A 25,848-nucleotide genomic window follows, 5' to 3' on the forward strand; every position below is an offset into this window, starting at 1 on the left:
GAATATTCGTAAAGGATATTACATCCCTTTTCAGGTTTCCTACATCTGTCACAATCTACAATTGCACACTAAAAGATATAAGGTACACTTTTACATTCAGGTGGTTCTCTTTATGTTTAATGTGCGTTGTAATATTCTAGGTCTGTGACAACTCCCATTTGGTGATAGTAAAAGTCACTTCTGTTCAGTTAAATGATCAGCCCGCTGTTGAACGTCGCAGCACTAAACAATCCACCTTCTAAAGCCAGCGGTCCCGTTGGACCAGAACAAAGACCCAGCAACATGCCTCAATGAGATCATAGAGGGTCTTTATTATGGAGCAGTGGTGATCAGGGACATGCTGTACAGGAGACAGAGTATCTGAAGAAGAGGCGGCTGGGGGTACTGTAGAGGTGTGAGATGAGATGCATTCGTCTATTTGCCCTTGCATTTCCGCGGCAGGGGCAGACAAAGCTCCTGTAATAAACAAACAGACAAACTAATGACATTTTTATTAAATTATTTAAATGAATGAGTAAATGAGAGAAACACAGCTCACCTGTAGGCGCGGCGAGGCGCTAGCGGAGCGTGCAGCTAGGGTAACCGTGTACGGGTTGTAGCCTTGGAACAGTGCCTTCCGCTGGTTGGGCTGTGAAAGGGCCTGCACCCTCTCACTGGCTACTGCCTTCCTCACTGGCCCCGGCACTGGCCAGATGACTGGACGGTCCTGGGCATACTGGGGGTGGTCAGACATAGGGACTGGGAGAGGGGAGGTGGGAGGAGGAAGGAGACGGAGAGAGTAATGGAAAAAGAGAGAGTGTGTGCGAGACAGGTAGAGTAGCGACAATTTTCAGGCTAAAAATGAACACCACATTTACTTTGCAATGTAGTTGGATGGCCGTTACTAAATGTTACTGTCTGAGGTAAATACGAGGTATCCTAAGTGTCTTACTGGCAAGGAGCTGTAGTCGGGAGGAGGTTGCAGCTGGGTGGGGGGGTGCCAGTGAGGTCTTGGATGAATGGGGCGAATAGAGACCCTGCCTCTGCTCGGGACAGGCCAACTGGCAGACCCTAGGACTGGCTACTGCAGTCTGCACCGCTCTGCTCAGCTAGAGAGAGAGACACATACAAAGAGAGGAAACAAGAGAGATAGCTAGATATAGAGAGACACAGATAGAGGGTTATACATTGAGGTGTGTGTGTTGCTCACGGAGGCCAGTAGGGGGCAGTCAGATACCCAGCCTGCGGTGGGGAAGCGGGGCAAAGCCAGAGAACACACTCTATTGGATGGATAGGCACTCAGAGCTGCTACACTGACCTCCCATTGGGGAGATGATCTGGAGAGGGAGGAGGAGAGTCATCAATAGTCATCATAGACATCATGCATTATACACATCATTAACATACTGTACAACATTATGACACAATATGAAGTCGCACCTGCTCTGTTCGAACCCAGAATTAAGCCGCTTCCTGCCACACAGCTGGGACCAGTGGGGCGTCAACTCTACAACAAAAACAGTAACATTAAAAAGGTCATTATAAAGTCAATTATCCACAACACAAACATCATAGAGACAGAAAGAGAGTGAAAAAGGGATAAGGACAGAAAGAGAGTGATCTTACCAAACGTGGTGGTGGAGCCATTTCTTTCAGGTGGGAGTTCATCTAGCCAGTAGACTGACCGTCTGGAAGGAAAATAATCAGTCAGTCTGTCAGTGTGCGTGTGCATGTGTTTGTGTGGCAGTACCGGTCAGGGAATCGGAGCAGGTTGGGTTTGGGCTGAGCGAGTTGCACCATCCGGGTAGTCATGGATACGCGAGCTGCTGAAGCATAACAAAAAGATGACTGTTTATTGCACAGGAGGTTGGTGGAACCTTAATTGGGGATGACGGGCTCGTGGTAATGGCTGGAGAGGAATTGGTGGAATGGTATCAAATACATCAAACACATGGTTTCCACGTGTAAGATGCCATTCCATTAACTCCTTTCCAGCCATTATTAAGTGCCTTGCTCCCCTCAGCAGCCTCCACTGGTTTATTGTACTTTCCTTTAAATGTCTCTGAACACAGTGCACACACACCTTTTCTTCAATGGGAGACAAGTACAAAGTCAAAGGGGTGACAATAACACCTCATTATGACATGTAAATAGCCTAACAATGACACCTCATTATGACATGTAAATAGCCTAACATTGACACCTCATTATGACATGTAAATAGCCTAACAATGGCATAAACATGACCACTAGTAAGAAAATATTTTCAACTTTCTCTCAAATATGCTGTCAACTATGCACTGGATGCCAAGTTGCCACCGACTTTATTTACTACTACAGTAGGAATAATTCACCTTGAACAATGATAACATCAGTTCATGAGTACACTGTATTAACCAGATGTGTTTTTAATAAAGTAAACGCAATATCCACGATGAGCAGCCTAAAATATTTGCACACATCATCACGTTATTTTATCACGTCGCCTACCTGCCGCTGCCTCGCGATCAATTTGGGGTGTGTTCGTAAATTCGCTCTGGAGTGCCAGAGTGCGCTCTGTGCGTTCGTAAATTTAGAAAAATGTCAGATTGTCCGTTCGTAAATTCAGAGCGCACAGTTGACGCTCTGGCCGAGGAGTAGGGTTGATCCGAGCATTCTGACCACACAACGGCAGTCGAGCACCCAATATAACTGGCTAAAGTTGGCTTGCTTGCTACTTCCAGACATAAATGAGAGAACACCTCACTCTGACCATTTTACTTGCCCAAGCAGAGCAGGCTAGGCTCATGTCATCTAGAGTTGGTGGACTGTAACTGTGTTGCTGGCAACAATTTAATAACGTTTTTTTCCCGACATTTCCTGATACGTGTAGTATTCAACAGGTGTTGTGCGTTCATACATTCATTAGCTAGTTATTCTGCGCTCTGATACACGCGCTAGAATGCACTGAAATCTGAGTAGGGGTGCGTTCGTAAATGCACTCTTGCTAACTACTCCAATTTCAGAGCACTCTCGTTTGTGCCAGAGCACTGAATAACTGATGCATTTACGAACGCGCAACACCCATTGAATATTACCGGTTGGTAGACGATGGCAAAAAAAACGATGAAATTGCCACCAGCAGTTCGTCACAAACGCTCTAGATAACATCTAAAAAGCATAATCTACTCATGTGTCTGGAAGTAGCTAGCAATCTAGCCAATTTCAGCCTGTGAGTAGTCAAGCACCCAATCTAGCCACCTTTAGCCAGTTAGCTTGGGTGCTTGACTGCTAGCCAAATCGTCCAGTGTGCGCTCTGAACGCTCCGAGAGCGAAACAAATTTATGAATGCCCAGAACGCAGTCTGAGCGCAGACTGGCACTCCAGATTGAATTTACAACCACACCCTAAATAGCCAGTCAAAGTGAATTTACGAACGCACCCTTGATGTTTATCCTTGTTTGCACTGATACTGACCCCTGGTGGTTGCTATGGTGACTCCGGAATCTGTATCATCATGTCACTCACTGTGATGTGAAACGCGTTCATAATGAGGACGTCATTGAACGCACATGCGGGTATTGTTTCGATTTCTCTTGCAATTCCAATTTAAACACTAGCATACCAATTAGAACGAAGCAATTATATTAGTATGGACAATGGAAAGTAGGAAATATATTTATCTGAACAACCCTTATCCCTTCCCTCTACCTGTGTAAATGGGGTTAGACTTAAGGTTTTTTAAAACAAAATCACACTTTATTTTCATAGAACACAAGAAAACCTTACAAACAGCACCACAGTAACAAACCTACCTATTATTCTTTAGCTTTCATGATCAAAGTCCAAAAAACATTCACACTTTAACACACTACACTGAGTGCACAAAACATTAGGAACACCTGCTCTTCCCATTACATTCCGACTAGGCGAACGCTAATGATCCCTTATTGATGTCATCTGTGTCTATGAAGTGGAGGAGACAGGTTAAAGGAGGATAATTTAAGCCTTGAGACAATTCAGACATTGTCTCAAGACAAAATATTTAAATGCCTTTGAACAGGATACGGTAGTAGGCACTCCGATTTGAGTGTGTCAAGAACTGCAACACTGCTGGGTTTTTTACACTCAACAGTTTGTGTGTATCAAGAATGGTCCACCACTCAAAGGACATCCAATTTGGGAAGTGTGGGAAGCATTGGAGTCAACATGGGCCAGTATCCCTGTGGAGCGCTTTCAACACCTTGTAGTCCATGCCCCGGCGAACTGAGGCTGTACAGAGGGCAAAAGGGGGTGCAACTCAATATCAGGAAGGTGTTCCTAATATTTTGTACACTCGGGGTATAATACCAGCATTCATACATAGAAGTACTGAAATAGCTTTCAAGCACACATTTCTATAATAGCTTTCCACTATAGCGATGTAGCATTCTACTGTATAGCACTATTGGATGAAACTCCCACCCTGGTACAGCTAGCTAATCAATGTGCCAGACAGATGATCAATAACACTATTGACATACAGTAACCTGCTCTGTTACAGCATTTGCCTTTGGCCATATACAGTTTAACCATTGTGGTTTCTACCAGAACCATGTTGACGCTCTAAGAATAACGTCACACAGTTCCACAGCAGCCATGTTAGCATCTCCGCAGACGACAGCACCTTCTGTAATAGTATCACATATAGCCGTGTCCCACTCTATTGCCTATATAGTGCACTACTTTTGATCAGAGTGCACTAAAGTAGTGCACTACGGAGGGATTAGGGTGCCAGTTGGGATGCTGATAATGAGTGGAGAAGGGTCAGAGGGTCTGTACTATGACAGGGTAGAGCAGAGACAGGTGTTCAGCTCCTCTGATAGGTAGTTTGTGCATGGTGTAGTAGTGAATGACCTCTGGTACAGAGGAGAATGGAGGACTGTTCTCTCCCAGGACGTAACAACTCTCTGAACTCCGAGTGAACTTCATATGCATGAAGCCCTGACAACTCCTGAAAGAGAGGAGAGAGAAAAAGAGAGAGCAGCGTTACAAGAGCACCTCCTCCCAGCTGCCCACTGCACTGAGGCTAGGTAACACGGTCACCACTGATAAATCAACGATAATTGACAATTTCAATAAGCATTTCTCAACGGCTGGCCATGCCTTCCTCCTGGCTACTCCTACCCCGGCCAACAGCTCCGCCTCCCCCGCAGCTACTCGCCCGAGCCTCTCCCAGCTTCTCCTTCACCCAAATCCAGATTGCAGATGTTCTGAAAGAGCTGCAAAACCTGGACCCATACAAATCAGCTGGGCTAGACAATCTGGACCCTCTATTTCTAAAACTATCCGCCGCCATTGTTGCAACCCCTATTACTAGCCTGTTCAACCTCTCATATCGTTCGAGATCCCTAAAGATTGGAAAGCAGCCGCAGTCATTCCCCTTTTCAAAGGGGGTGACACCATAGACCCAAACTGTTACAGACCTATATTCATTCTGCCCTGTCTAAAGTCTTCGAAAGCCAAGTTAATAAACAGATCACTGACCATTTCGAATCCCACCGCACCTTCTCCGCTGTGCAATCCAGCTTCCAAGCCGGTCACGGGTGCACCTCAGCCACGCTCAAGGTACTAAACGATATCATAACCGCCATCGAGAAAAGACAGTACTGTGCAGCCGTCTTCATCGACCTGGCAAAGGCTTTCGACTCTGTCAATCACCTTATTCTTATCGGCAGACTTGCTTTTTCTAATGACTGCCTCACCTGGTTCACCAACTACTTTGCAGACAGAGTTCAGTGTGTCAAATCGGATGGCATGTTGTCCGGTCCTCTGGCAGTCTATGGGGGTGCCACGGGGTTCAATTCTCGGGCTGACTCTTTTCTCTGTATACATCAATGATGTTACTCTTGCTGCGGGCGATTCCCTGATCCACCTCTACGCAGACGACACCATTCTGTATACTTCTGGCCCTTCCTTGGACACTGTGCTAACTAACCTCCAAACGAGCTTCAATGCCATACAACACTCTTTCCGTGGCCTCCAACCGCTCTTAAACTCTAGTAAAACCAAATGTATGCTTTTCAACCGTTCGCTGCCAGCACCCGCCCGCCCGACTAGCATCACCACCCTGGACGGTTCCGACCTAGAATATGTGGACAACTATAAATACCTAGGTGTTTGGCTAGACTGTAAACTCTCCTTCCAGACTCATATCAAACATCTCCAATCTAAAATCAAATCTAGAATCGTCTTTCTATTTCGCAACAAAGCCTCCTGCACTCACGCCACTAAACTTACCCTAGTAAAACTGACTATCCTACCGATCCTCGACTTCGGTGATGTCATCTACAAAATAGCTTCCAACACTCTACTCAGCAAACTGGATGCAGTCTATCACAGTGCCATCTGTTTTGTTACCAAATCACCTTATACCACCCACCACTGCGACCTGTATGCTCTAGTCGGCTGGCCCTCGCTACATATTCGTCGCCTGGCTCCAGGTCATCTATAAGTCTATGCTAGGTAAAGTTCCGCCTTATCTCAGTTCACTGGTCACGATAACAACCACCCGTAGCACATGTTCCAGCAGGTATATCTCATTGATCATCCCCAAAGCCAACACCTCATTTGGCTGCCTTTCCTTCCAGATCTCTGCTGCCAGTGACTGGAACGAATTGCAAAAATCGCTGAAGTTGACCATAGATTTCCCTCACCAACTTTAAACATCAACTATCTGAGCAGCTAACCGATGGCTGCAGCTGTACATAGTCCATCTGTAAATAGCCCACCCAATCTACCTACCTCATCCCCATACTGTTTTCATTTGATTTACTTTTCTGCTTTATTTGCACATCAACTGCTCATTTATCACTCCAGTGTTAATCTGCTAAATTGTAATTATTCGCTACTATGGCCTATTTATTGCCTACCTCCTCATGCCTTTTGCACACACTGTATAGAGACTTAATTTTTTCTACTGTCTCATTGACTTGTTTATTGTTAACTCCATGTGTAACTCTGTTGTTGTCTGTGTCACACTGCTTTGCTTTATCTTGGCCAGGTCGCAGTTGCAAATGAGAACTTGTTCTCAACTAGCCTACCTGGTTAAATAAAAGTGAGAAAAAAAAACTTAACACCTTATTAGGGCCTAGATAAATATGGAAAACCCATGGAAAACACATTTATGATGATGTGATTGGCATAATGTAGAACATCAGGAAGGCTTCCTGAGTGGTCCAGTGGTATAAGGCACTAGAGATCCTGGGTCAAGTCCAGGCTCTGTCGCAGCTGGCCGCGCCCGGACCCATGGGGCGGCGCACAATTGCCCAGCATCGTCCGTTTTAGGGGAGGGTTTGGCCGGCAGGGATGTCCTTGTCCCATCGCGCATTAGCGACTCCTGTGGCGGGCCAGGCGCAATGCAAGCTGACATGGTCGCCAGGTGTTTCTTCCGACACATTGGTGTGGCTGGCTTCCAGGTTAAGAGGGCGTTGTGTCAAGAAGCAGTGCGGCTTGGCTGGGTTGTGTTTCGGGGGACGCACGGCTCTCGATCTTCGCCGCTCCCGAGTCCGTACGGGAGTTGCAGCGATGGGATAAGACTAACTACCAATTGGATACCACAAAATTGTGGAGAAAAACAAACGAACAAAAAAAATAACACCAGGAGAATGAGAGAGGGAGAGTGTGTAAAGGTACCTGAGGGAGAGAGAGTAGTCTTGTGGGCAGGTCTGGCTCTTCCTCACCAGGTAGGAACTCTCTTTGCACAACGTCAGTAGAGCCTCTGCCTCCGCACGACTCACAGCACCGTGGTACCACCTGCAAGGGGGACATATTACCGTGTGACGCATAGCAAGGGACACAAAATTGTGACACACGGCCAGGGGGAGCTTCTTAAATTATACTGAGTGTCAGCGGTTGAGGGGAGGAACTTACACCTGTCTCTCCAGGGGCAGGCAGGGGTCCACTCTCTCACCCAGGATAGGGGGGGTGTCACCAGGCCTCCGAAGGTTGGCTGTGCCCCCTGGGGCTGTGGGGCTGGTCCTGGGTAGTTTGGCCTGGTCTGACTGGCCGAACGACTTCTCCCACTCTGCCCCCTCAAACTTAACTACAAATGGAGAGTTTTATTAGCCAACTACTTAAATAGCTGGGCAACAGGTAGTCTAGCGGTTAAGAGATTTGAGCCAGTTACCGAAAGGTCGCTGGTTCGAATCCCGGCGCAGACTAGGTGAAAAATGTGCCCTTGAGCAAGGCACTGAACTCTGATTGGTCCTGTAAATCGCTCTGGATAAGAATGTCGGCTAAATGACTAAAATGTAAAACTGCAGCATCTACTGAGTGCCTCCTACACCAGAATAGAGCATAGCACTGGTCTACTTTAGAGATTATGTATTTAGAGCCCAACAATTCAGTGATGCTTTCCTCTATTAGATATCTACCTGCTAGAGCTTTGGAGATTTTGTCCTTCTTCCATTCCCAGGGCTGGTCGTACTCCTCTGCTGGTCTCTCATCGTCCTGGGGCAGCCTGCTCTCTCTGACCTCTCTCTGGAAGAGGAAGAGGAGAGGATGTAGGAGGATGATGAAATCAAAACAGAGAAGAAGAAGAAGAAGATTGTTACCGGTTCGTCCCTGAGGAACTCTCTCCCCTGCTGCGGTGGCGCTTCCCGATGGCGATGTCGAGTTCTCTCATCGTAGGGGTCATCATAGAGTTGATCTCCGATCCCAACCACAACCCTTCCACTGCCCACTCCTGGTCGGCCCCGCTCTGGGCCCTGCTGGAGCTCTACACACACAATCAATTGATTAACTGTGAGTCTATGCATCTCAGTAGTATGTCAGTCATTTTAGACAGCCAGGCGTGAAGTCCAATGTGTGGGTGTGTAGGCAACAGCTAAAAGTAACCAACCTGTGATGACCCTCTGGGCTTCAAAGGGTTCCATGTAGCTGCTGCTGTCCCCTGGACGGAGACTGAGACCTAGGATAGGGTTAGGGCTGAAGGCTACCAGGGTAGGACTGGTGATGGGGCTGAGGCCCAAGGAAAGGTGTGGGTTAGGGTTAGGCTCCCAATCTGCTCTAAGCCGTGGAACTGGTCTGGCATCAAACGGGTCCGAGTAGACAGTGTCGGAGTCCCCTACTACTGTAGGAGCAGAGGGAAGCACCTGAAGAGAGTGATGGAGGGTGGGTGGGATAGTGAGAAAAAAAATATTTCAAAATACTAAAAAGAGTCAGCCATAAATGAGGAGAATCATGTGGATACAAAGAACATGAAAGAGGGAGATCAACAATAAAAACAACAACTGTCATGCCATACCGGTTCCTGGTGGATGGTGACGGGGCTCAGGGGGATCTTACTGCGACTGAACTCCTGAGAATCCACCTTGATCAGCCTGTGTTTGGGAGACACCACCTTCACCTGGAATACATTATAACAACCTTTAAAGACCTGTAATAACATGGTCATAACACCTGTAAAGCCATGTGTTTGATACTGTTAAATCCACCCCATTCCAACAATTACATTGAGCCAGTCCTCCTATATATCTCTGCCAACCAGCCTCCTCTGCTGTAATAACAGCAGAAGATATAACATTTCCCACCTCTGCATCGTTGGGAAGGACAGAAGCGAAGGCAGGAAATGCATGCAGGCTTACTGTCCCCCTGCAGCCACCGTAGCAGCCATTTTGTGGTTTCTCTACGCTCTGGTAGGGGTCTTCAAAGTCCAGGTCTTTCTGGGCTCTGTAGGCCCTCAGGATCTCACTCTCTGTGTAGTCAGGACGCGGAAGCTGGGGGGCGTCACGACGGCTGCCGAAGTTCAGGTAGTCCTTTAACCACTTTGCCATGGGTCTGAGGGAAGGAGAATAAATCAGAATATTACATCGTATCTAACAAACACTGTCAACACTTCCAATAATGTGCTTACCGTGACAATGGAATCAGTAAAAACAGAGGGAATAATACACTGGGTCTGGCAGTCAGTCATTGGACAATGCAAGTGATCAGGGTAGGTCAGACAATTTATCTAAGAGGAATATTAAAGTTCTAATGTAACGAATTACATAACTTGCTTGGTATGGGGGCAGTGGGCATGATAGACCTGAGCAGGAAAAACTCTGGGCCCTAGTTGTTTAAAGGCCCATATATATAACATATTGAACAAAAGAAAGGACTCTTTCAATCACACTAGCTACCTATGTATCCTTTGCTTTGTGACAGGAGGATCGGAGCTAGATAAAGCTAGGTAGCTGAACTGGAATGCATTCATCAAACTAACGTTTGAGAGTAGTAACTGTTTGTTATCTGGTTAGATATACTGTATTTCCATATTTTTATATTTACAAGAAGGCTATATTTCGTTTGAATCTGGAAAGCGACTGACAAGCTACTCAGTCATGGATTTAACGTTACCTACTACGAATGTTTGGCTAGCTATAATCAGCTGATGTTAGCTAGCTAGCTAACGTTAGTCATGTTTGGTGCAACATTGAAGACATAACGTTAACTAGCTAACGTTAGCTATGCAACTTATATTTGCATAATATAAAAACGATACTTACGTTTTGATGGAAATCGGGGCCGTCAGCCAATTACGTATTTAATTGTGTGTCCACCCCCCATGAATTCACAGAAATGTCATTGTAGCTAGCTAACGTTAGCTTGTTAACTTCCCTCGATTGAGCTGAAGAAAACAAGTTTGCCTGCCACCAACGTAAATTAACTACGCTACGTCAGTTTAAAACAAAGATTAAATGCATTTTGTAGAATATTATTTCAGTTAGCAAGCTAGCTAGCTAGTTGGCTAAAGTTACAATTTCTATCTAGCTAACTAATTCGACTATTTTAGTCCGAAATGGTTATCTCACTGAGCTATAATAAAAAGGGTTAGCTAGCTACAAGAAAGTATTATTCGGTGGGGTTTAACGGCGGTTGGCATCCAATATTAATGGCCCATTACCGCCACCAAATGGTCTGGAGTATAAATCCATTATACTTCGTAATACAAAAAAAGAATTGCCAACCAACCCTTCACTCGTTAAAAAAGCCACCACTCCATTCCACTATTTTGAACCTATCTGATCCTATACCAGGCAGAGGGTCTGGAAGGACGGGACACCGTCCTGCTTTAAAATCTTGTAAACCCAAGTACTTCTCTGCAGCTGCCACCACAACACCTATTTTCTGTGATTTTACATTCTATTCCTGCAGGACAGTTGACAGCAATAAACACTAAAAAGCCAACCTTACTGAAGCACACTGCATTCATAGGCCTATCACTCTGTACTGGCAAAATTCTACAACTCACCTGGAGCCTCTTAGGATCCCTTACCCTTGACACATCTTCCTCTACTTTCTTCACTGCCTCAGCATACGACACCTTCTGTACAGCTCTGATCATGGCAACTTCAACCTGTCTCTCTGGCACTGGAGACTTCTGATCCCCAGGAACATGAGCACCCCTACAGTTAGCCCAATATTGGACTAAAGAAGCCTAACGTTACTCATTAGTCCAAGGACCTTACATGTTCTGTTTAATTGGTGAATTGGCTCTGGAAGCCAAAACAGACAAATACTCCATCTAAATGTGAATCGATTCTCAATTGCAGTATTGTTCTAGAAACATAAATACTTCTACTTTCATATCACATCAAAATAATATCACAAATGCAAAATATACACTTACTGTCCACTGTTTTACCAGTTAGATTAGATTATTTTTTTGTCACATGCAGTCGCATTTGTAATTGCAGGGTACAGTGAAATGCTCACTTTTGTGTCTAAGTATACAGACGAGGCATACAAAGATATGTCAATTGGTATTGGTATGTTATGCAGATCACATTTACCATCCTCCTCCCTTACTTCTTCAAATATCCCATAGGCCTCTACATTATGGACAAGGTATGTATATGAAAAGCATTATCAAAAGTTTTTATTTAGAATATTCTTATAGCCTACATATTCTTACCTCTGTTGATTGATATCCATTGAATTGTGTCCATTTTCTGTTTTTAGAAAGATTTGCACAAATATGTAAAGAAAGATAGATGGTATCATGATAAAACAATATCAATTTAGATCATACAAGGGACAAACCTTACCTAAAAATGTAGGAAATCTTTAAAAATTCTCAGTTATGTACCTGTCTTTTCAAATCGAAATGTTTCAGTTGGGCAGTTAGTTGGTGGGGGTTATTGCAGGAACCTAAGGAGGTTCCACCATGAACCCGACCTCCTATGGGGTTCTTGGAAGAACCTATTGGGGGCCATTTTGAGTTCCAAGAACCCTAAGGTTCTTCTAAGAACTTTGAGGATCTTAAAAGAACCCTTGTTGAACCCCTAATGTTTAGAGTGTAGGCCTTATTTGTACTGTTTAACCATACAATTGTCCCCGGTCACCTTGCTGTGTTTAAAAGCAGTACCTCTAACACAGTTGCAGCTGACAGTATTTTTCTGTAAACAAGAGCTGTAACATGGAAATATGGCCATGTGGGAATCTTAACCCTAGCACTATAAAGTTGTATCAATTAAAACTCTTGTTTTTATATGAAAGATAAGGTCCTTATGCTTCTAAAACCATACATGTTAATGTTCAGACCGAGCTTTGTAGTTCTTAACAAAACTCCCCCCTACAGAAGACTCCTTCGTCTAATGCCTCTTATGTGTAATGGAACTGATAGTTATGACCAAGGGCTACCCTACAGTTAACACATACTGCTTTACTGATGCTACAAAGTCATTTGTCCCATGCCCTCCTGCACACTTCTCACATATAGGAATCTCCCTTCTACACTGCCGCAACATGACCATAAGCTTGGCACCTGAAACACAGTAGTGGGTTCGGCACAAAAGCTCTTACGGGATAACTGATATAGCCTAACATGATTTTGTCAGGTAACGACTCAGAATTAAAACTCAAAAGGACAGACAGTGACTCTTCTGTTTCACCATGCTCGCAACCGGGTCTGCGTTGCACCAAATGGCAGGCATCACAGACACCGGGAATCATCTATTTCAGTTGCTCCACCTCCACCCTTACCCCAGTAATCACTCCTTTCAACGGCACCCTGTTTCTGAGAGCAAAGCAAGTAACAGGTCTTGTCCTCAGTTCCGTCTGGGTGGAAGAAACACAAAAAAAGAACCACAAGTCCACTTCAGGTTACCTTCACTGATTCAACCCAATTCCATTTTCACCCAACCAGAAACCACATATGGGTCAGCCAAAAGGCAGGGGTCCACTTTCTCCAAAAATGTCACTCCTACTGGATCTGAATCATCTTTATCATGACAATCAGTGTGAGGCAAGGGCTCAGAGATCTTCACCACATAGTGACATCTGAGCAAATCTGAGAATGAATGGCCAACATTTCAGATTTTTTTGACAAAAAAACAAAAACTTTGGCTTATATTTATACTATTTAACACAGGCTGTCTTTGAATGTTTTGGCTAAATGTATACATTTTATTCTATTCACCTAAAAAAAAGTGTTTTTTAGCAATAAACAAAAACTCCACCTACAGGGCACGTGCCAGCCTGCCAGGAGAGCTCAGCAGCTCAAATAAAGAACATGCCAAACCCCTTTCGGAAACGTACCCTACCACACCGGCAGATGGTAATGTTGATCAGGCATCGAGTGTCATCTTTCATTCCAAACGCATTAGTAGCCAGCAATACATTTGAACCGCCTTAACCACATCTGTTTCAACAGAGCCACAACACTATGCAAGCGTGTCACAATGAATGTGCAGGCAGAGAGTTGACATGCTGTACATGCTTGATTGAACTTCAAGTTATCTGCTTCTGTCAAATTGATTTCATGTTCTAAACTTACAAAAGCGGCCTATTACAGCTGAGAATTGAGGTCTTTGGGTAAAGTCGTGTGTAGAGGAAATTATCAAGTAAACTCTATTCTTTGTGGCAGGTAGCCTAGTGGTTAGAGCATTGGGCCAGTAACCGAAAGGTTGCTAGATTGAATCCCAATTGACAAGGTACAAATCTGTTCTGCCCTTGAACAAGGCAGTTAACCCACTGTTCCTAGGCCGTCATTGTAAATAAGAATTTGTTCTTAACTGACATGCCTAGTTAAATAAAAGGCTAGAAATACAAATGTTATTTTTGTTTATCTGCAACACAGGCCTACATTTACAACCTCCACACCTAGTGTCTCTCCAGGACCAGTTCAGAGACCCCTGCCCAATAACACAAAACTGTAAAAAAAACAAAAATTAAAAATAAATTTAAAAAAAACACTTAGCTAGGACCTAAAGTACATTTTAATGACTCCAGAAAAGTCAGACATTGTATTCAGATTGGGTAGGGCACAAAAGAAAATAAGTATTTAATGAAAAGTCAAAACATGACTTACACCTTTACAAAGTTGGAGGGTAGTTGGTAGATGAACATTTCAAAATATATTTTCTAAAATCACAGGTGAAAACTAATTACATTGGGGGTAAGGGTCACAAAGCAGGATGATAAAATTCAGGCCGCTAACTATTGACTCCAAAACAACTACAGCAGTTTTAAATCATCACAGGAATCAAATTGCTTACCCCTTTGTTACACCTAATAACCATCCTTGTGTTGTGATCTTGAAAATCCCAAACCGTTTTGGGTTGTGTGGAACAGGTGAATGGCCCAACATCATATCAACACATTTCCATATCACAAAGTTCAGACAGACTGAGCCTTTTGATTAGCCAAAGCGTCGCCAGCCTCTCTCTCATTCACTGTTGTTGCTGTCATCACTGTCGGAATACGCCCCCAGGAGGCTGAGCGACGACGACCCATTCTGTGCTGTGATTGGCTTAGTAGCCGCCGTCGGTACAATAGCAGCTGCCTTTGAAACTGCAAAGCAGAAAGTACAGAGGTTAGAATGACAGAAATAGCAGTAAAAGTATCTTCAGCCCTACAACATGTAGAGCAGAGTGACTTCCTGAGGTGCTAACAGACAAAATACTGCTACAATTGTCTCCTCTCAGGCTGCACTGTCCATTGAGGCATTGGTAAGAGCCAATAACGACAGCGTTGACAGTCTTGAATCCTGTTGTTATTGACTGCTGTAAAGGCGTCCGCATGCTTCACAGCTGGAAGACTTCTTGCATATATTATGGCTGTTTTGGTCTGTTTTCAGTGAGGGTTTTTCAGGCTTGCCTCCAGGAAAAATTATTGTGTGTGCCCGAACAGCTGAAGTTCAGAGCCTAAGTCGACGCCCCTTCGTCGGTGATTGGTCAACAGTAGAGATTCTTCAATAAAGTATGTTGTTATTCAACGAGAGACCCCTAATTTTTTTAATGCAAATGTTTTCATTGAGAAATACTGCACCAAACATCTTAAGTTAGATGTAAAATTGCACGACTAAGATCTCCTCGTCAAAATGACTTCGGTTGCCAGCTGTACGGTGTTTCCTCCGACACATTGGTGCAGCTGGATTACGGGTTAAGCCAGCAGTGAGGCTTGGTGGGGGACGTGTTTCGGAGGACGCGTGACTCTCGACCTTTGCCTCTTCCGAGTCCATATGGGAGTTGCAGTGACGGGACAAGACTGACTACCAATTGGATCAATTCATCACGAAATTGGGAAGAAAAAGTACAACAAAATAATAATAATAAATGTATGCCAGATTTCCTGTGTTCTATTTTGGGGAAGTGTACGCTGGCTACAATGTCTCAAAATGCTAAATACTATTACTGGTTTTTCTCTCTCATTTTTCGAGCAAAGGTCTTTTAAAGGGGCACAAGCACACTAGTTTGGCTAGGCGCCTGACGAACTGAAGCATGCTGACGCCTTAAGCAGGAAATCACCTCGGTGTATACGAAGTCATTTCGATATTGCAGTTCCTGCCATAAAGCTTATGTTAAAGCCTCCATAGCTCACCTGTCTGTGTGTTAGAGCCTGCAGGAGTTACTATGGTATCAGGTTTAGGGACAGAGGTCGCTGGTTTCTTTCTCACCACCAGTGATCCCAGTGCCCCTCCACCTCCCAGCCCCCCCACACTTCTCTCCCAGCTCTCCACCTTGGCCTTCTTCACCCCCCCCACTGACAGGCCCTGCAGAAACAACACACAGGACATAAGTAGGAATGTTGGTTAACATGTATTGTGAGGCCTGTGTGTGTTTGGTGTGTGTGTTACCTGTGGGTCAGTGAGTCTGTCTGTGGTGAGGATGTCAGTAGGTCTGTCTGTGCTGGGTTTCTTTGGTCTGCTGCTGCTCTCGCCGTCCTGGTCTGAGTCAGAGTCGGAGTCTCTTAACCTCTTCACTAGAGCTCTCTCTAGCATCTCCCTGTAACACATACATAACCATTTTGTTATGCTTATGCATTTTGTTATGCTTTGCTTAACAATTTACCTCTTCATCATTCCTCTCTATACTCACCGTGTCTCCCTCTCGTCCTCCTCCCTCCCTCCGTCTGTACTCACCCTCTCGTCCTCCTCCCTCCCTCCGTCTGTACTCACCCTCTCGTCCTCCTCCCTCCCTCCGTCTGTACTCACCCTCTCGCCCTCCTCCCTCCCTCCACCTGTACTCACCCTCTCGTCCTCCTCCCTCCCTCCGTCTGTACTCACCCTCTCGTCCTCCTCCCTCCCTCCGTCTGTACTCACCCTCTCGTCCTCCTCCCTCCCTCCGTCTGTACTCACCCTCTCGTCCTCCTCCCTCCCTCCGTCTGTACTCACCCTCTCGCCCTCCTCCCTCCCTCCACCTGTACTCACCCTCTCGTCCTCCTCCCTCCCTCCGTCTGTACTCACCCTCTCGTCCTCCTCCCTCCCTCCGTCTGTACTCACCCTCTCGTCCTCCTCCCTCCCTCCGTCTGTACTCACCCTCTCGTCCTCCTCCCTCCCTCCGTCTGTACTCACCCTCTCGTCCTCCTCCCTCCCTCCGTCTGTACTCACCCTCTCGTCCTCCTCCCTCCCTCCGTCTGTACTCACCCTCTCGTCCTCCTCCCTCCCTCAGTCTGTACTCACCCTCTCGTCCTCCTCCCTCCCTCCGTCTGTACTCACCCTCTCGTCCTCCTCCCTCCCTCCGTCTGTACTCACCGTGTCTCCCTCTCGTCCTCCTCCCTCCCTCCGTACACAGTGTCTCCCTCTCGTCCTCCTCCCTCCCTCCCTCCGTCCGTACACACCGTGTCTCCCTCTCGTCCTCCTCCCTCCCCCCGTCCGTACTCACCGTGTCTCCCTCTCGTCCTCCTCCCTCCCTCCGTCTGTACTCACCGTGTCTCCCTCTCGTCCTCCTCCCTCCCTCCATCTGTACTCACCGTGTCTCCCTCTCGTCCTCCTCCCTCCCTCCGTCTGTACTCACCGTGCCTCCCTCTCGTCCTCCTCCCTCCGTCTGTCTGTACTCACCGTGCCTCCCTCTCGTCCTCCTCCCTCCCTCCGTCTGTCTGTACTCACCGTGCCTCCCTCTCGTCCTCCTCCCTCCCTCCGTCTGTACTCACCGTGTCTCCCTCTCGTCCTCCTCCCTCCCTCCGTCTGTACTCACCGTGCCTCCCTCTCGTCCTCCTCCCTCCCTCCGTCTGTACTCACCGTGCCTCCCTCTCGTCCTCCTCCCTCCCTCCGTCTGTACTCACCGTGCCTCCCTCTCGTCCTCCTCCCTCCCTCAGTCTGTACTCACCGTGCCTCCCTCTCGTCCTCCTCCCTCCCTCCGTCTGTACTCACCGTGTCTCCCTCTCGTCCTCCTCCTTCTCCTGCTCTTTGGTCCTCTGCTCCAGCTCTTTGTATGTTCCCAGCATTCCTTCGAAGTCCACCGAAGCCTGTCTCTGGTTCAACTCCTTGAGCTCCTGAAGATTCTCCAGAACCTCCATCTCCATCTTAGAGTCCCGCGTACGGTTCTCCAACACCTAGAAAGGATCATCATCAGCACGGCTCTTCAACACACATCGGTACGGTTCTCCAGAAACCTGGTAGAGAACATATCATCAGTCTGTCAGATTCTCCAGCATTGTTTATAGAAGTGTACCTTCATAGGGTTGTTCAACTCTTCCTCCTCTCTGTCCTTAGTTATCTTCTTCTCCTCCTCCTCTAGAAGTTTCTCCGCCTGGAAGTTCCTTGTGGCACCGTGTTCCATGGCATAGTCTGTGTTCTCCGGATCAGTCTGTAGACAACACACACTGGGCGAGTACACAAACTGTTCTAAGACGTAGTTTATGTTTTATGTCTCAGTCTACAGACACACACGCAGAAACAGATTTACCTTAAAGGTGATCTCGGCCAGGCATCGTGTACACTTGATGTAGAAGCGGAAGATGGGCAGTCCCATGTAGAGCTCATTCATCACAGTCTCCTTACGGGCGTTGAACTTCTTCCCCTTGTAAATGTACTCCCCACAAGTCTTACACCTGCAAGAAACACACGCAGGGGCAGGGCACACGCAGTCATTCATGCACTCACAACTCATGGTACCTGTTTCTGGGAAGGGTTGTAGAGTGTTGACATACCTCATATTGAAGGGAGCCATCAGCCGGACCACATACTGCCTGTCTTTAGGGAGCTTGAGTTTGGGTATTTTAGCCGGGTCGAAGTCTGGCGGGTAGTATTTCTACAGGGGAACGAACACAGTCAGCAGTGCAATTTAACTACGAAATATCTGATTCACATTGCCTTTATCAGTCAGTAGCTACAACAACGAGAGGAAAACATACAATAATTAGACAAACACAATTCAAATAAAGAGATGAAAACATTCAACGTTTACAGCAAGAGCCTGCTCTATATCAGTATATCCTCATAAGGAAAGATAGGCAAGAAACAGCTAGTTTGCTAGTACAATGAGTACGACTACTAGCTATATAGCTAGCTAAGCGTATTGATCTAACTACTACTAGTGTAACTTGGTGTCATGAGCATAGAGAGGTGTTTGCTTCAATGGCCAAGCCTGATTAACAACACGCAGCTTGCTGCTAGCTAGCAAACATTACATTCGCAAAACAACTGCCCGTTTTCAGCGAATTGAAAATAAATCAAGACATAGTAAATAAGAATTGTACTTACGTTTAAAACTTTTCTTTCTGACATTCTTAATGTGAAATAAAACCTAACTTTAGCGACGAAATGGAAGGATAAACTGTGACAGCTAGCTTGCTTGTAATGCGATCTCTGAGAAGAGCAGAAAATCACTTCCGCTTCCGGGGTAGGTCCAGCCTTCATATAATAAAAGTCGCTCATGTAGAAAAACACGCATTTGATTTTACTCAATCTATAAATATTGTTTTATGATTTATATTTGAATTGAAAACAATTATTGTGTACATGAACGTGGGGTTGAGTCCCTACTACGTTATCTAAGGAATCGAGTGTCAACATGGATCTGCATCACAGCAATATTATAAATTATGGATTACATTTGCCATCATAAGAGAGAGGATTTCAGAATGACAAGAAAAACTTAATAAAATATTTTTGTCAACTGAGGGAACGGGAATAGAACCTGAGTTGCTGGCGTGAAAGGCAATCACGCTACTGCATTTTTCCAACAGGGTTAACCTATTTGGTGGGAATTGTAAGGTGGCTCATTAGCTAGGATTGCGACAATATAAATGTTGTTTATAGCGTGAATAAAAACAGACCTGAAGATCTTTTAAATGGCTCATTGTGATAAGGCTTTTATTTCATACAGGATACCTGAAAGCTAATGAGCAACTGAAACATTTGCCAGAGTGTTTTTTTTTTTTTTACAGCAATACAATTCATTTCCTGTATTTAACATGAAATGCTTGGTCAATTTTATTTACATTGTTTTTATTTAAAATGTAAACTTCAGTTATGAACAATTTATTATTTACAATGACAGCATACAATTGCCAAATCTGGGACTCACAATCACAGACAGTCATGATAAAGCCTGGAATCGAACCAGTGTCTGTAGTGACACCTCATTCTCTACTTGCTGTGACAACCTTTAATGTCTTCCCAGCGTTGCTGTCTGTCTGAAGCATTTGCCACAGTCATTACAGCGAAATGATTTCTCCCCTCTGTGTATCATGGTATGCATTATCAAGCCTGTCCTATAAGGAAAACATTTGTCAGTCTCTGCACTGATATGATTTCTCCCCTGTGTGAGATCTCATGTGCACGGTCAAATTTCTCATCTTGTTGAAGCACTTGCCGCATTCATTACAACTGTCAGACTTCTCCCGTGTGAGATATTGTATGGAGGGTCAAGTTTTCCTTACGGTTGAAACATGGGCAACGTCCTTACAGTGATAAGGATTTTCTCCTGAGTGTAGCTTTGTATGTCTGATTAAGTAAACCTTTGTGCTGAAACATTTGCCAGTCTTTACACCGACTAATTTTCGCTGCATGTAATTTCTTATGTCTCTTCCATATCATCTGAGATCCCCAAGGATTGGAAAGCTGCCGCAGTCATCCCCCTCTTCAAAGGGGGAGACACCCTGGACCCAAACTGTTACAGACCTATATCCATCCTGCCCTGCCTATCTAAGGTCTTCGAAAGCCAAGTCAACAAACAGGTCACTGACCATCTCGAATCCCACCGTACCTTCTCCGCTGTGCAATCCGGTTTCCGAGCCGGTCACGGGTGCACCTCAGCCACACTCAAGGTACTAAACGATATCATAACCGCCATCGATAAAAGACAGTACTGTGCAGCCGTCTTCATCGACCTTGCCAAGGCTTTCGACTCTGTCAATCACCATATTCTTATCGGCAGACTCAGTAGCCTCGGTTTTTCGGATGACTGCCCTGCCTGGTTCACCAATTACTTTGCAGACAGAGTTCAGTGTGTCAAATCGGAGGGCATGCTGTCCGGTCCTCTGGCAGTCTCTATGGGGGTGCCACACGGTTCAATTCTCGGGCCGACTCTTTTCTCTGTATATATCAATAATGTTGCTCTTGCTGCGGGCGATTCCCTGATCCACCTCTACGCAGACGACACCATTCTATATACTTCCGGCCCGTCCTTGGACACTGTGCTATCTAACCTCCAAACGAGCTTCAATGCCATACAACACTCCTTCCGTGGCCTCCAACTGCTCTTAAACGCTAGTAAAACCAAATGCATGCTTTTCAACTGATTGCTGCCTGCACCCGCATGCCCGACTAGCATCACCACCCTGGATGGTTCCGACCTTGAATATGTGGACATCTATAAGTACCTAGGTGTCTGGCTAGACTGTAAACTCTCCTTCCAGACTCATATCAAACATCTCCAATCGAAAATCAAATCAAGAGTCGGCTTTCTATTCCGCAACAAAGCCTCCTTCACTCACGCCGCCAAACTTACCCTAGTAAAACTGACTATCCTACCGATCCTCGACTTTGGCGACGTCATCTACAAAATTGCTTCCAACACTCTACTCAGCAAACTGGATGCAGTTTATCACAGTGCCATCCGCTTTGTCACTAAAGCACCTTATACCACCCACCACTGCGACTTGTATGCTCTAGTCGGCTGGCCCTCGCTACATATTAGTCGCCAGACCCACTGGCTCCAGGTCATCTACAAGTCCATGCTAGGTAAAGCTCCGCCTTATCTCAGTTCACTGGTCACGATGGCAACACCCATCCGTAGCACGCGCTCCAGCAGGTGTATCTCACTGGTCATCCCTAAAGCCAACACCTCATTTGGCCGCCTTTCGTTCCAGTACTCTGCTGCCTGTGACTGGAACGAATTGCAAAAATCGCTGAAGTTGGAGACTTTTATCTCTCTCACCAACTTCAAACATCTGCTATCTGAGCAGCTAACCGATCGCTGCAGCTGTACATAGTCTATTGGTAAATAGCCCACCCATTTTCACCTACCTCATCCCCATACTGTTTTTATTTATTTACTTTTCTGCTCTTTTGCACACCAATATCTCTACCTGTACATGACCATCTGATCATTCATCACCCCAGTGTTAATCTGCAAAATTCTAATTATTCGCCTACCTCTTCATGCCTTTTTGCACACAATGTATATAGACTCCCCTTTTTTTTCTCTACTGTGTTATTGACTTGTTAATTGTTTACTCCATGTGTAACTCTGTGTTGTCTGTTCACACTGCTATGCTTTATCTTGGCCAGGTCGCAGTTGCAAATGAGAACTTGTTCTCAACTAGCCTACCTGGTTAAATAAAGGTGAAATAATTTTTTTTTTTTAAAGTCTAGTAAAGTGTGCCTTCTTGTTGAAGTATTTGCCACAGTCTTTGCACTGATAAGACTTCTCCTCTCCAGACCCATGTGTATTTTTTATATGCATGGTCAAGTTTCCTTTGTTGCCAAACGATTTGCTACAGTCTTTGCACCAATAAGATTTCTCCCCTGTGTGGATCTTGCATGCCAATTTAAGATTCCTTTGTTATTGAAACATTTGCCAGTCTTCACAGCTAAACATTTTTTCCCTTGTGTGTATCCTCATATGATTAGTCAAGCCTATATTATTGTGGAAGCCTCTACCACAGTCTTTACATCTACATGGTTTCTCCCTTGCAGAACAGTCTGGATTTATTGACAGGCTGTGAGCCACTAGTTGGTTCTGGTACTCTGTAGCCCTCTCCATCAGTTTCTGTTTTGTTCTCTTCAGTTGTGAGGATAGGTAGAGTGTGCCTCTCTCTGTACTTCACAGTTTGGGTTTGGTAAAGATGTGAGGGCTGGGGTGGGTCTGCCTGATCCAAGTCACTATTTACACAGGGAGGACAGAATATAGAGTCTTTGGTATCAAACTCCAGCTGTGAAGCCAGACCCCCCCGTGAATGTGACCTTGCAAGCCGTACCAGGGAAGCTGAAGATGTTAGTGAAGTGGGACCCTCCCCCTTCCTGGTCCGACCACACCCTCTTCCCCCTGAAGTACCAAGTCAGATACCACTGGGACAACAAGGGTACCCCACATGAGATCACTGTGAGTGCAGACTCTTATAGTGTGTGTGTGTGTGTGTGTGTGTGTGTGTGTGTGTGTGAGTGTGTGTGTGTGTGTGTGTGTGAGTGCGTGTGTGTGTGAGACACTCTCCTACCCCCTCCCTCTCTCTCTCTCTCTCTCTCTCTGGCTCCCTTTCTCTCTCTCCTTCTCTCTGTAGTTGGATCCGTTTGAGGACACCAAGAAAGTTCTACCAGGGCTGTCTCCTGAGAGGTATTATCGAGCTCAGGTGTGTTCCATGGATCTGATGTGGCTGGGACAGAGCAGTGACTGGAGCCTACCTATTACTGTCACCATGCTTGCACACTGAACACACACATGTACACACTGAGATAACAAACACACACACACACACACACACACACACACACACACACACACACACACACACACACACACACACACACACACACACACACACACACACACACACACACACACACACACACACACACACACACACACACACACACACACACAGATCAACACAGGTCACACCCATAGATCCACAACTTGGCTTAACAATGATAATAAAAACACTCTATTTGTGACTCACTTTTCCAACATTGTGTTAAATGTGCTCATTAAAACAACACAGTGGCATTTAACTCAGAACTGACTCCAGCATTTCCATAAACTCGTGTGAAACTCCAATAAAAATCAGTCGGAAACAACCACCACCAGAGGAGTAATGAACTCTGAGTGTCTGATGCCCAGGGAGAAGGCAGGAGGTCTGGGGAGGTGGAGCAGGACCTTCTCCGGGCTGTGGGTCCCTGGCCCAGGCTTCTGAGACTGATCGCTGGGCCGGGTAGTCCGGCTCTGGATCAAAATTAAAATCACATCCAACTTTATTTTAAGGGAAGCATCCCGATACTCTAATTTAATTAATAAATAGCTAAAAAGCTAATTAAATACCTACATAAATATAAGATAAAGCTATGAACCTGCATAGAGAAGGACGGCTGTCGTGTGAGGTAGACGCTGGGGTCAGTACTGTTGTAGCGTCCTGGTCCAGGGGTCATGGACAGGTCTTCTGATGGAGCGCCAACCTGTCTGCGCCCCGCCAAGCTGTAGCTGGCACTGGACGGCTTGTGGGGCACCTGGGAACCCAGCAGGTTAGGGAGGGTGTACCTGGGAGGATGATTAGAATGATATGAATGATATAGGGTCCCTCTTTACCCGCTCTCCCTCTCTCACTGTCTCTCTCTCTTTCATTTGTACCGGTTAGGGGCGGGCACAGAATCCATTATACGGTAGCGTGACCGAGAGCCAATAGTGTAGGAGGGAGTTCTGAGATGAGGTTTCTCTGGGCTGTAGGCACCTGGACCTGGAGTCTGGAAGAGTTCAGCTAGAAGTGAGAGGGGGGGGTGAGAGAGAGAGATAGAGTAAGAATGTAAAGAATGTCCAGCAGCCCACTGGGGTAATAGAGTTTGGTTGAACAATTTATCTGATTCAGGGAGTAGCTAGTCTCACCGGAGTGTCTTGCCCTGCCGAGCATGGAGTAAGAAGGGGTACCGACGCGGCCGAACCGGGTCATCTTGTCATCGATGTGGTACTGGGGTCCTGGACTGCAATCCACAGAGACCACTGTGGAGAAGAACACACAATAATTAATAATAACAAAGGTCAAAGGGTAATTTAAAGGTCAAACGTGAGGAAAATGTCAGCAGTACTTTCCATAGACTTCTGCTTCCTGCCCTACTAGCCTGGAGTGTGAATCCTTATGGCAACAGTGTGAATAAGGTCTACTCACCATACAAGAGAAATAGGCACTGAGATAGATACTGAGATAGATACTGAGATTGACCTCAGAGACTTACTGTTGCTGCTCATACGTCTGTGGAAGGTGTAGGCGGGGCTACTGGGCTTGGTGAGGTCATGGTTGATGTAGCCAATGGTTGGAGGGAGAGCATAGCGCCCGGGGCCTGGCCCTAGCAACAAGTAATGATGATGATGATAATGATCATGTTTATTTTCCAGTCATGTAAAACAAAAATAAATACAAATTCCATACTCCTGCTCCTCCAGTTTCTAGAGCTTCTACATTTCACTTTTCCGTTGATGTAAAAACAGAAATATGACAGTGTTGAATACGGTCCCTGTCAATTAAATTAAAGTTGTAATGTAAACATGTTACATAATAGATGTCTTCAACAAACCTTTCTCTCTGCCAGCGATTATTGGACGTCTCTTAACCTCCATGATTTGTCGATCTCTCTCTATTTTCCAAACCCTCCTCTCTTCCTCTTTTACACGTTGTTCTTCTGTCACTCCCAGCTAGGGTTGCCAACCCTCAGAGAATGCTGAGGGACCTTCTCCCAGAGCAGTCAGTTGTGTCTGTGTGGGCAGCCCTGTGATTTGCTGGCAGCTAGAAATGCAATCACCAATCAGCACAACAATAACAAGCAGGAGAAGAGATTCGGTCTGGTTTGATCCCCTGTTAGTCAAAACATATCCTCTGTACGGGTCCTTCCTGCTTCACGTCTGTCGACAAAACTTTGTTAGACCACTCGGGAAAAAAAAACTTTGTTAGACCACTCGAAAGGTATCCCAGAATAAGTTGACAACTCTACTCCGTGCACACAGATCTCTCTCTCTCTCTTTCCTCTCTTCTTCCTTCCCTTTACTCTTTGCTGTTCTGTCACTGATTCACTCCCGGCACCATCCAGCCTCTTCAGGAAAAACACAGCCTAATAGGCTGAATTATAGATGGTCTTTACAAGCTGAGGAAACGTTATCTCCATTCTGCAGCCCCGGGAACACCTGAATCACCATCTCACTTCTCTTCCTAGAGTTCATGTGTCATAGAGGCGACTCGATGTCCATGTGATGAGTACACTTCCCTGGCGACTGAAGACAGGCTTTAGCTCAGCTGGTTAATAATGTTGTGGCACGCAGATGACCGAGGTTTAAACCCATTAAACCCCTCTGTCTCTCTGGTACAGACTCTGATGCAGGGATATTTCAAATCTGACCCTTCAAAGGGAGACTCAGCAATATGATATCATCGCACATATTGGGGCAACTTCCTGCTTAACATACATACATAAACAACCACAGAATTCAGATTTACCAAGAC

The 25,848-nt window shown here is 45.7% G+C and overlaps 4 protein-coding genes across 5 annotated transcripts in view; 1 reads left to right on the forward strand and 3 right to left on the reverse strand.

The window, feature by feature from the left end:
* Window positions 1-291: 291 nt before the first annotated feature.
* On the reverse strand, window positions 292-11,362 carry LOC109890558 (uncharacterized). Of its 2 annotated transcripts, none has more exons than XM_031824248.1 (14): window positions 11,234-11,362; window positions 9,531-9,777; window positions 9,245-9,346; window positions 8,840-9,092; window positions 8,553-8,716; window positions 8,373-8,478; window positions 7,870-8,041; window positions 7,633-7,752; window positions 1,606-1,667; window positions 1,420-1,486; window positions 1,190-1,316; window positions 932-1,088; window positions 539-738; window positions 292-456 (listed from the first exon to the last, which is right to left on the reverse strand). In XM_031824248.1, exons 2-14 carry the CDS (start codon window positions 9,771-9,773, stop codon window positions 415-417), a joined length of 1,815 nt encoding a protein of 604 aa, XP_031680108.1. In that variant the 5' UTR covers window positions 9,774-9,777; window positions 11,234-11,362; the 3' UTR covers window positions 292-414. The 2 variants fall into 2 exon arrangements, with proteins under 2 accessions (XP_031680108.1, XP_020338074.1); XM_020482485.2 differs by lacking the exon at window positions 11,234-11,362 and adding an exon at window positions 10,488-10,859.
* Window positions 11,363-14,183: 2,821 nt separating this feature from the next.
* LOC109890385 (splicing factor YJU2) lies at window positions 14,184-19,038 on the reverse strand. Its single transcript, XM_031824249.1, has 8 exons — window positions 18,908-19,038; window positions 18,355-18,455; window positions 18,111-18,255; window positions 17,877-18,011; window positions 17,576-17,757; window positions 16,061-16,208; window positions 15,805-15,976; window positions 14,184-14,775 (listed from the first exon to the last, which is right to left on the reverse strand). The coding sequence occupies exons 1-8, from the start codon at window positions 18,929-18,931 to the stop codon at window positions 14,651-14,653; spliced, it is 1,032 nt and encodes a 343-aa protein (XP_031680109.1). The 5' UTR covers window positions 18,932-19,038; the 3' UTR covers window positions 14,184-14,650.
* A 3,292-nt stretch (window positions 19,039-22,330) lies between these two features.
* Window positions 22,331-23,079, forward strand: LOC109887554 (interleukin-27 subunit beta-like). The gene is made up of 3 exons (XM_031823851.1): window positions 22,331-22,384; window positions 22,563-22,754; window positions 22,930-23,079. Exons 1-3 carry the CDS (start codon window positions 22,331-22,333, stop codon window positions 23,077-23,079), a joined length of 396 nt encoding a protein of 131 aa, XP_031679711.1.
* Window positions 23,080-23,314: 235 nt separating this feature from the next.
* Window positions 23,315-25,848, reverse strand: part of odf3l2a (outer dense fiber of sperm tails 3-like 2a) — a 3,024-nt gene continuing 490 nt past the window's right edge. Inside the window, exons 1-6 of the mRNA XM_020482346.2 lie at window positions 24,929-25,848; window positions 24,590-24,700; window positions 24,243-24,356; window positions 23,991-24,117; window positions 23,714-23,900; window positions 23,315-23,588 (exon numbers count right to left, since the gene is read on the reverse strand). The exon at window positions 24,929-25,848 is cut by the window's right edge and continues 490 nt beyond it. Of these exons, the coding sequence (XP_020337935.2) occupies window positions 23,430-23,588; window positions 23,714-23,900; window positions 23,991-24,117; window positions 24,243-24,356; window positions 24,590-24,700; window positions 24,929-24,971 (741 nt within the window). The 5' untranslated portion in view covers window positions 24,972-25,848 and the 3' untranslated portion in view covers window positions 23,315-23,429. The remainder of the gene's footprint in view (window positions 23,589-23,713; window positions 23,901-23,990; window positions 24,118-24,242; window positions 24,357-24,589; window positions 24,701-24,928) is intronic.

The sequence above is a fragment of the Oncorhynchus kisutch genome, linkage group LG5 (assembly GCF_002021735.2).
Source record: "Oncorhynchus kisutch isolate 150728-3 linkage group LG5, Okis_V2, whole genome shotgun sequence".
Lineage (NCBI taxonomy): Eukaryota > Metazoa > Chordata > Actinopteri > Salmoniformes > Salmonidae > Oncorhynchus > Oncorhynchus kisutch.

Excerpts from the sequence above, each read along its gene's own strand:
- LOC109890558 (XM_031824248.1), bottom strand. The coding sequence starts at position 9,773 with ATGGCAAAGTGGTTAAAGGACTACCTGAACTTCGGCAGCCGTCGTGAC. Across the intron at positions 8,479-8,552 it reads AGTTCCTCAGGGACGAACCG|AGAGAGGTCAGAGAGAGCAG; the intron begins GTAACAATCTTC and ends TTCCTCTTCCAG. Across the intron at positions 7,753-7,869 it reads CTGCCCCTGGAGAGACAGGT|GTGGTACCACGGTGCTGTGA; the intron begins GTAAGTTCCTCC and ends TCCCCCTTGCAG.
- LOC109890385 (XM_031824249.1), bottom strand. The coding sequence starts at position 18,931 with ATGTCAGAAAGAAAAGTTTTAAAC. Across the intron at positions 18,456-18,907 it reads CAGAAAGAAAAGTTTTAAAC|AAATACTACCCGCCAGACTT; the intron begins GTAAGTACAATT and ends GTTCCCCTGTAG. Across the intron at positions 18,012-18,110 it reads TGGCCGAGATCACCTTTAAG|ACTGATCCGGAGAACACAGA; the intron begins GTAAATCTGTTT and ends TGTTGTCTACAG.
- LOC109887554 (XM_031823851.1), top strand. The coding sequence starts at position 22,331 with ATGGTTTCTCCCTTGCAGAACAGTCTGGATTTATTGACAGGCTGTGAG. Across the intron at positions 22,385-22,562 it reads TGACAGGCTGTGAGCCACTA|AGTCTTTGGTATCAAACTCC; the intron begins GTTGGTTCTGGT and ends GACAGAATATAG. Across the intron at positions 22,755-22,929 it reads GTACCCCACATGAGATCACT|TTGGATCCGTTTGAGGACAC; the intron begins GTGAGTGCAGAC and ends TTCTCTCTGTAG.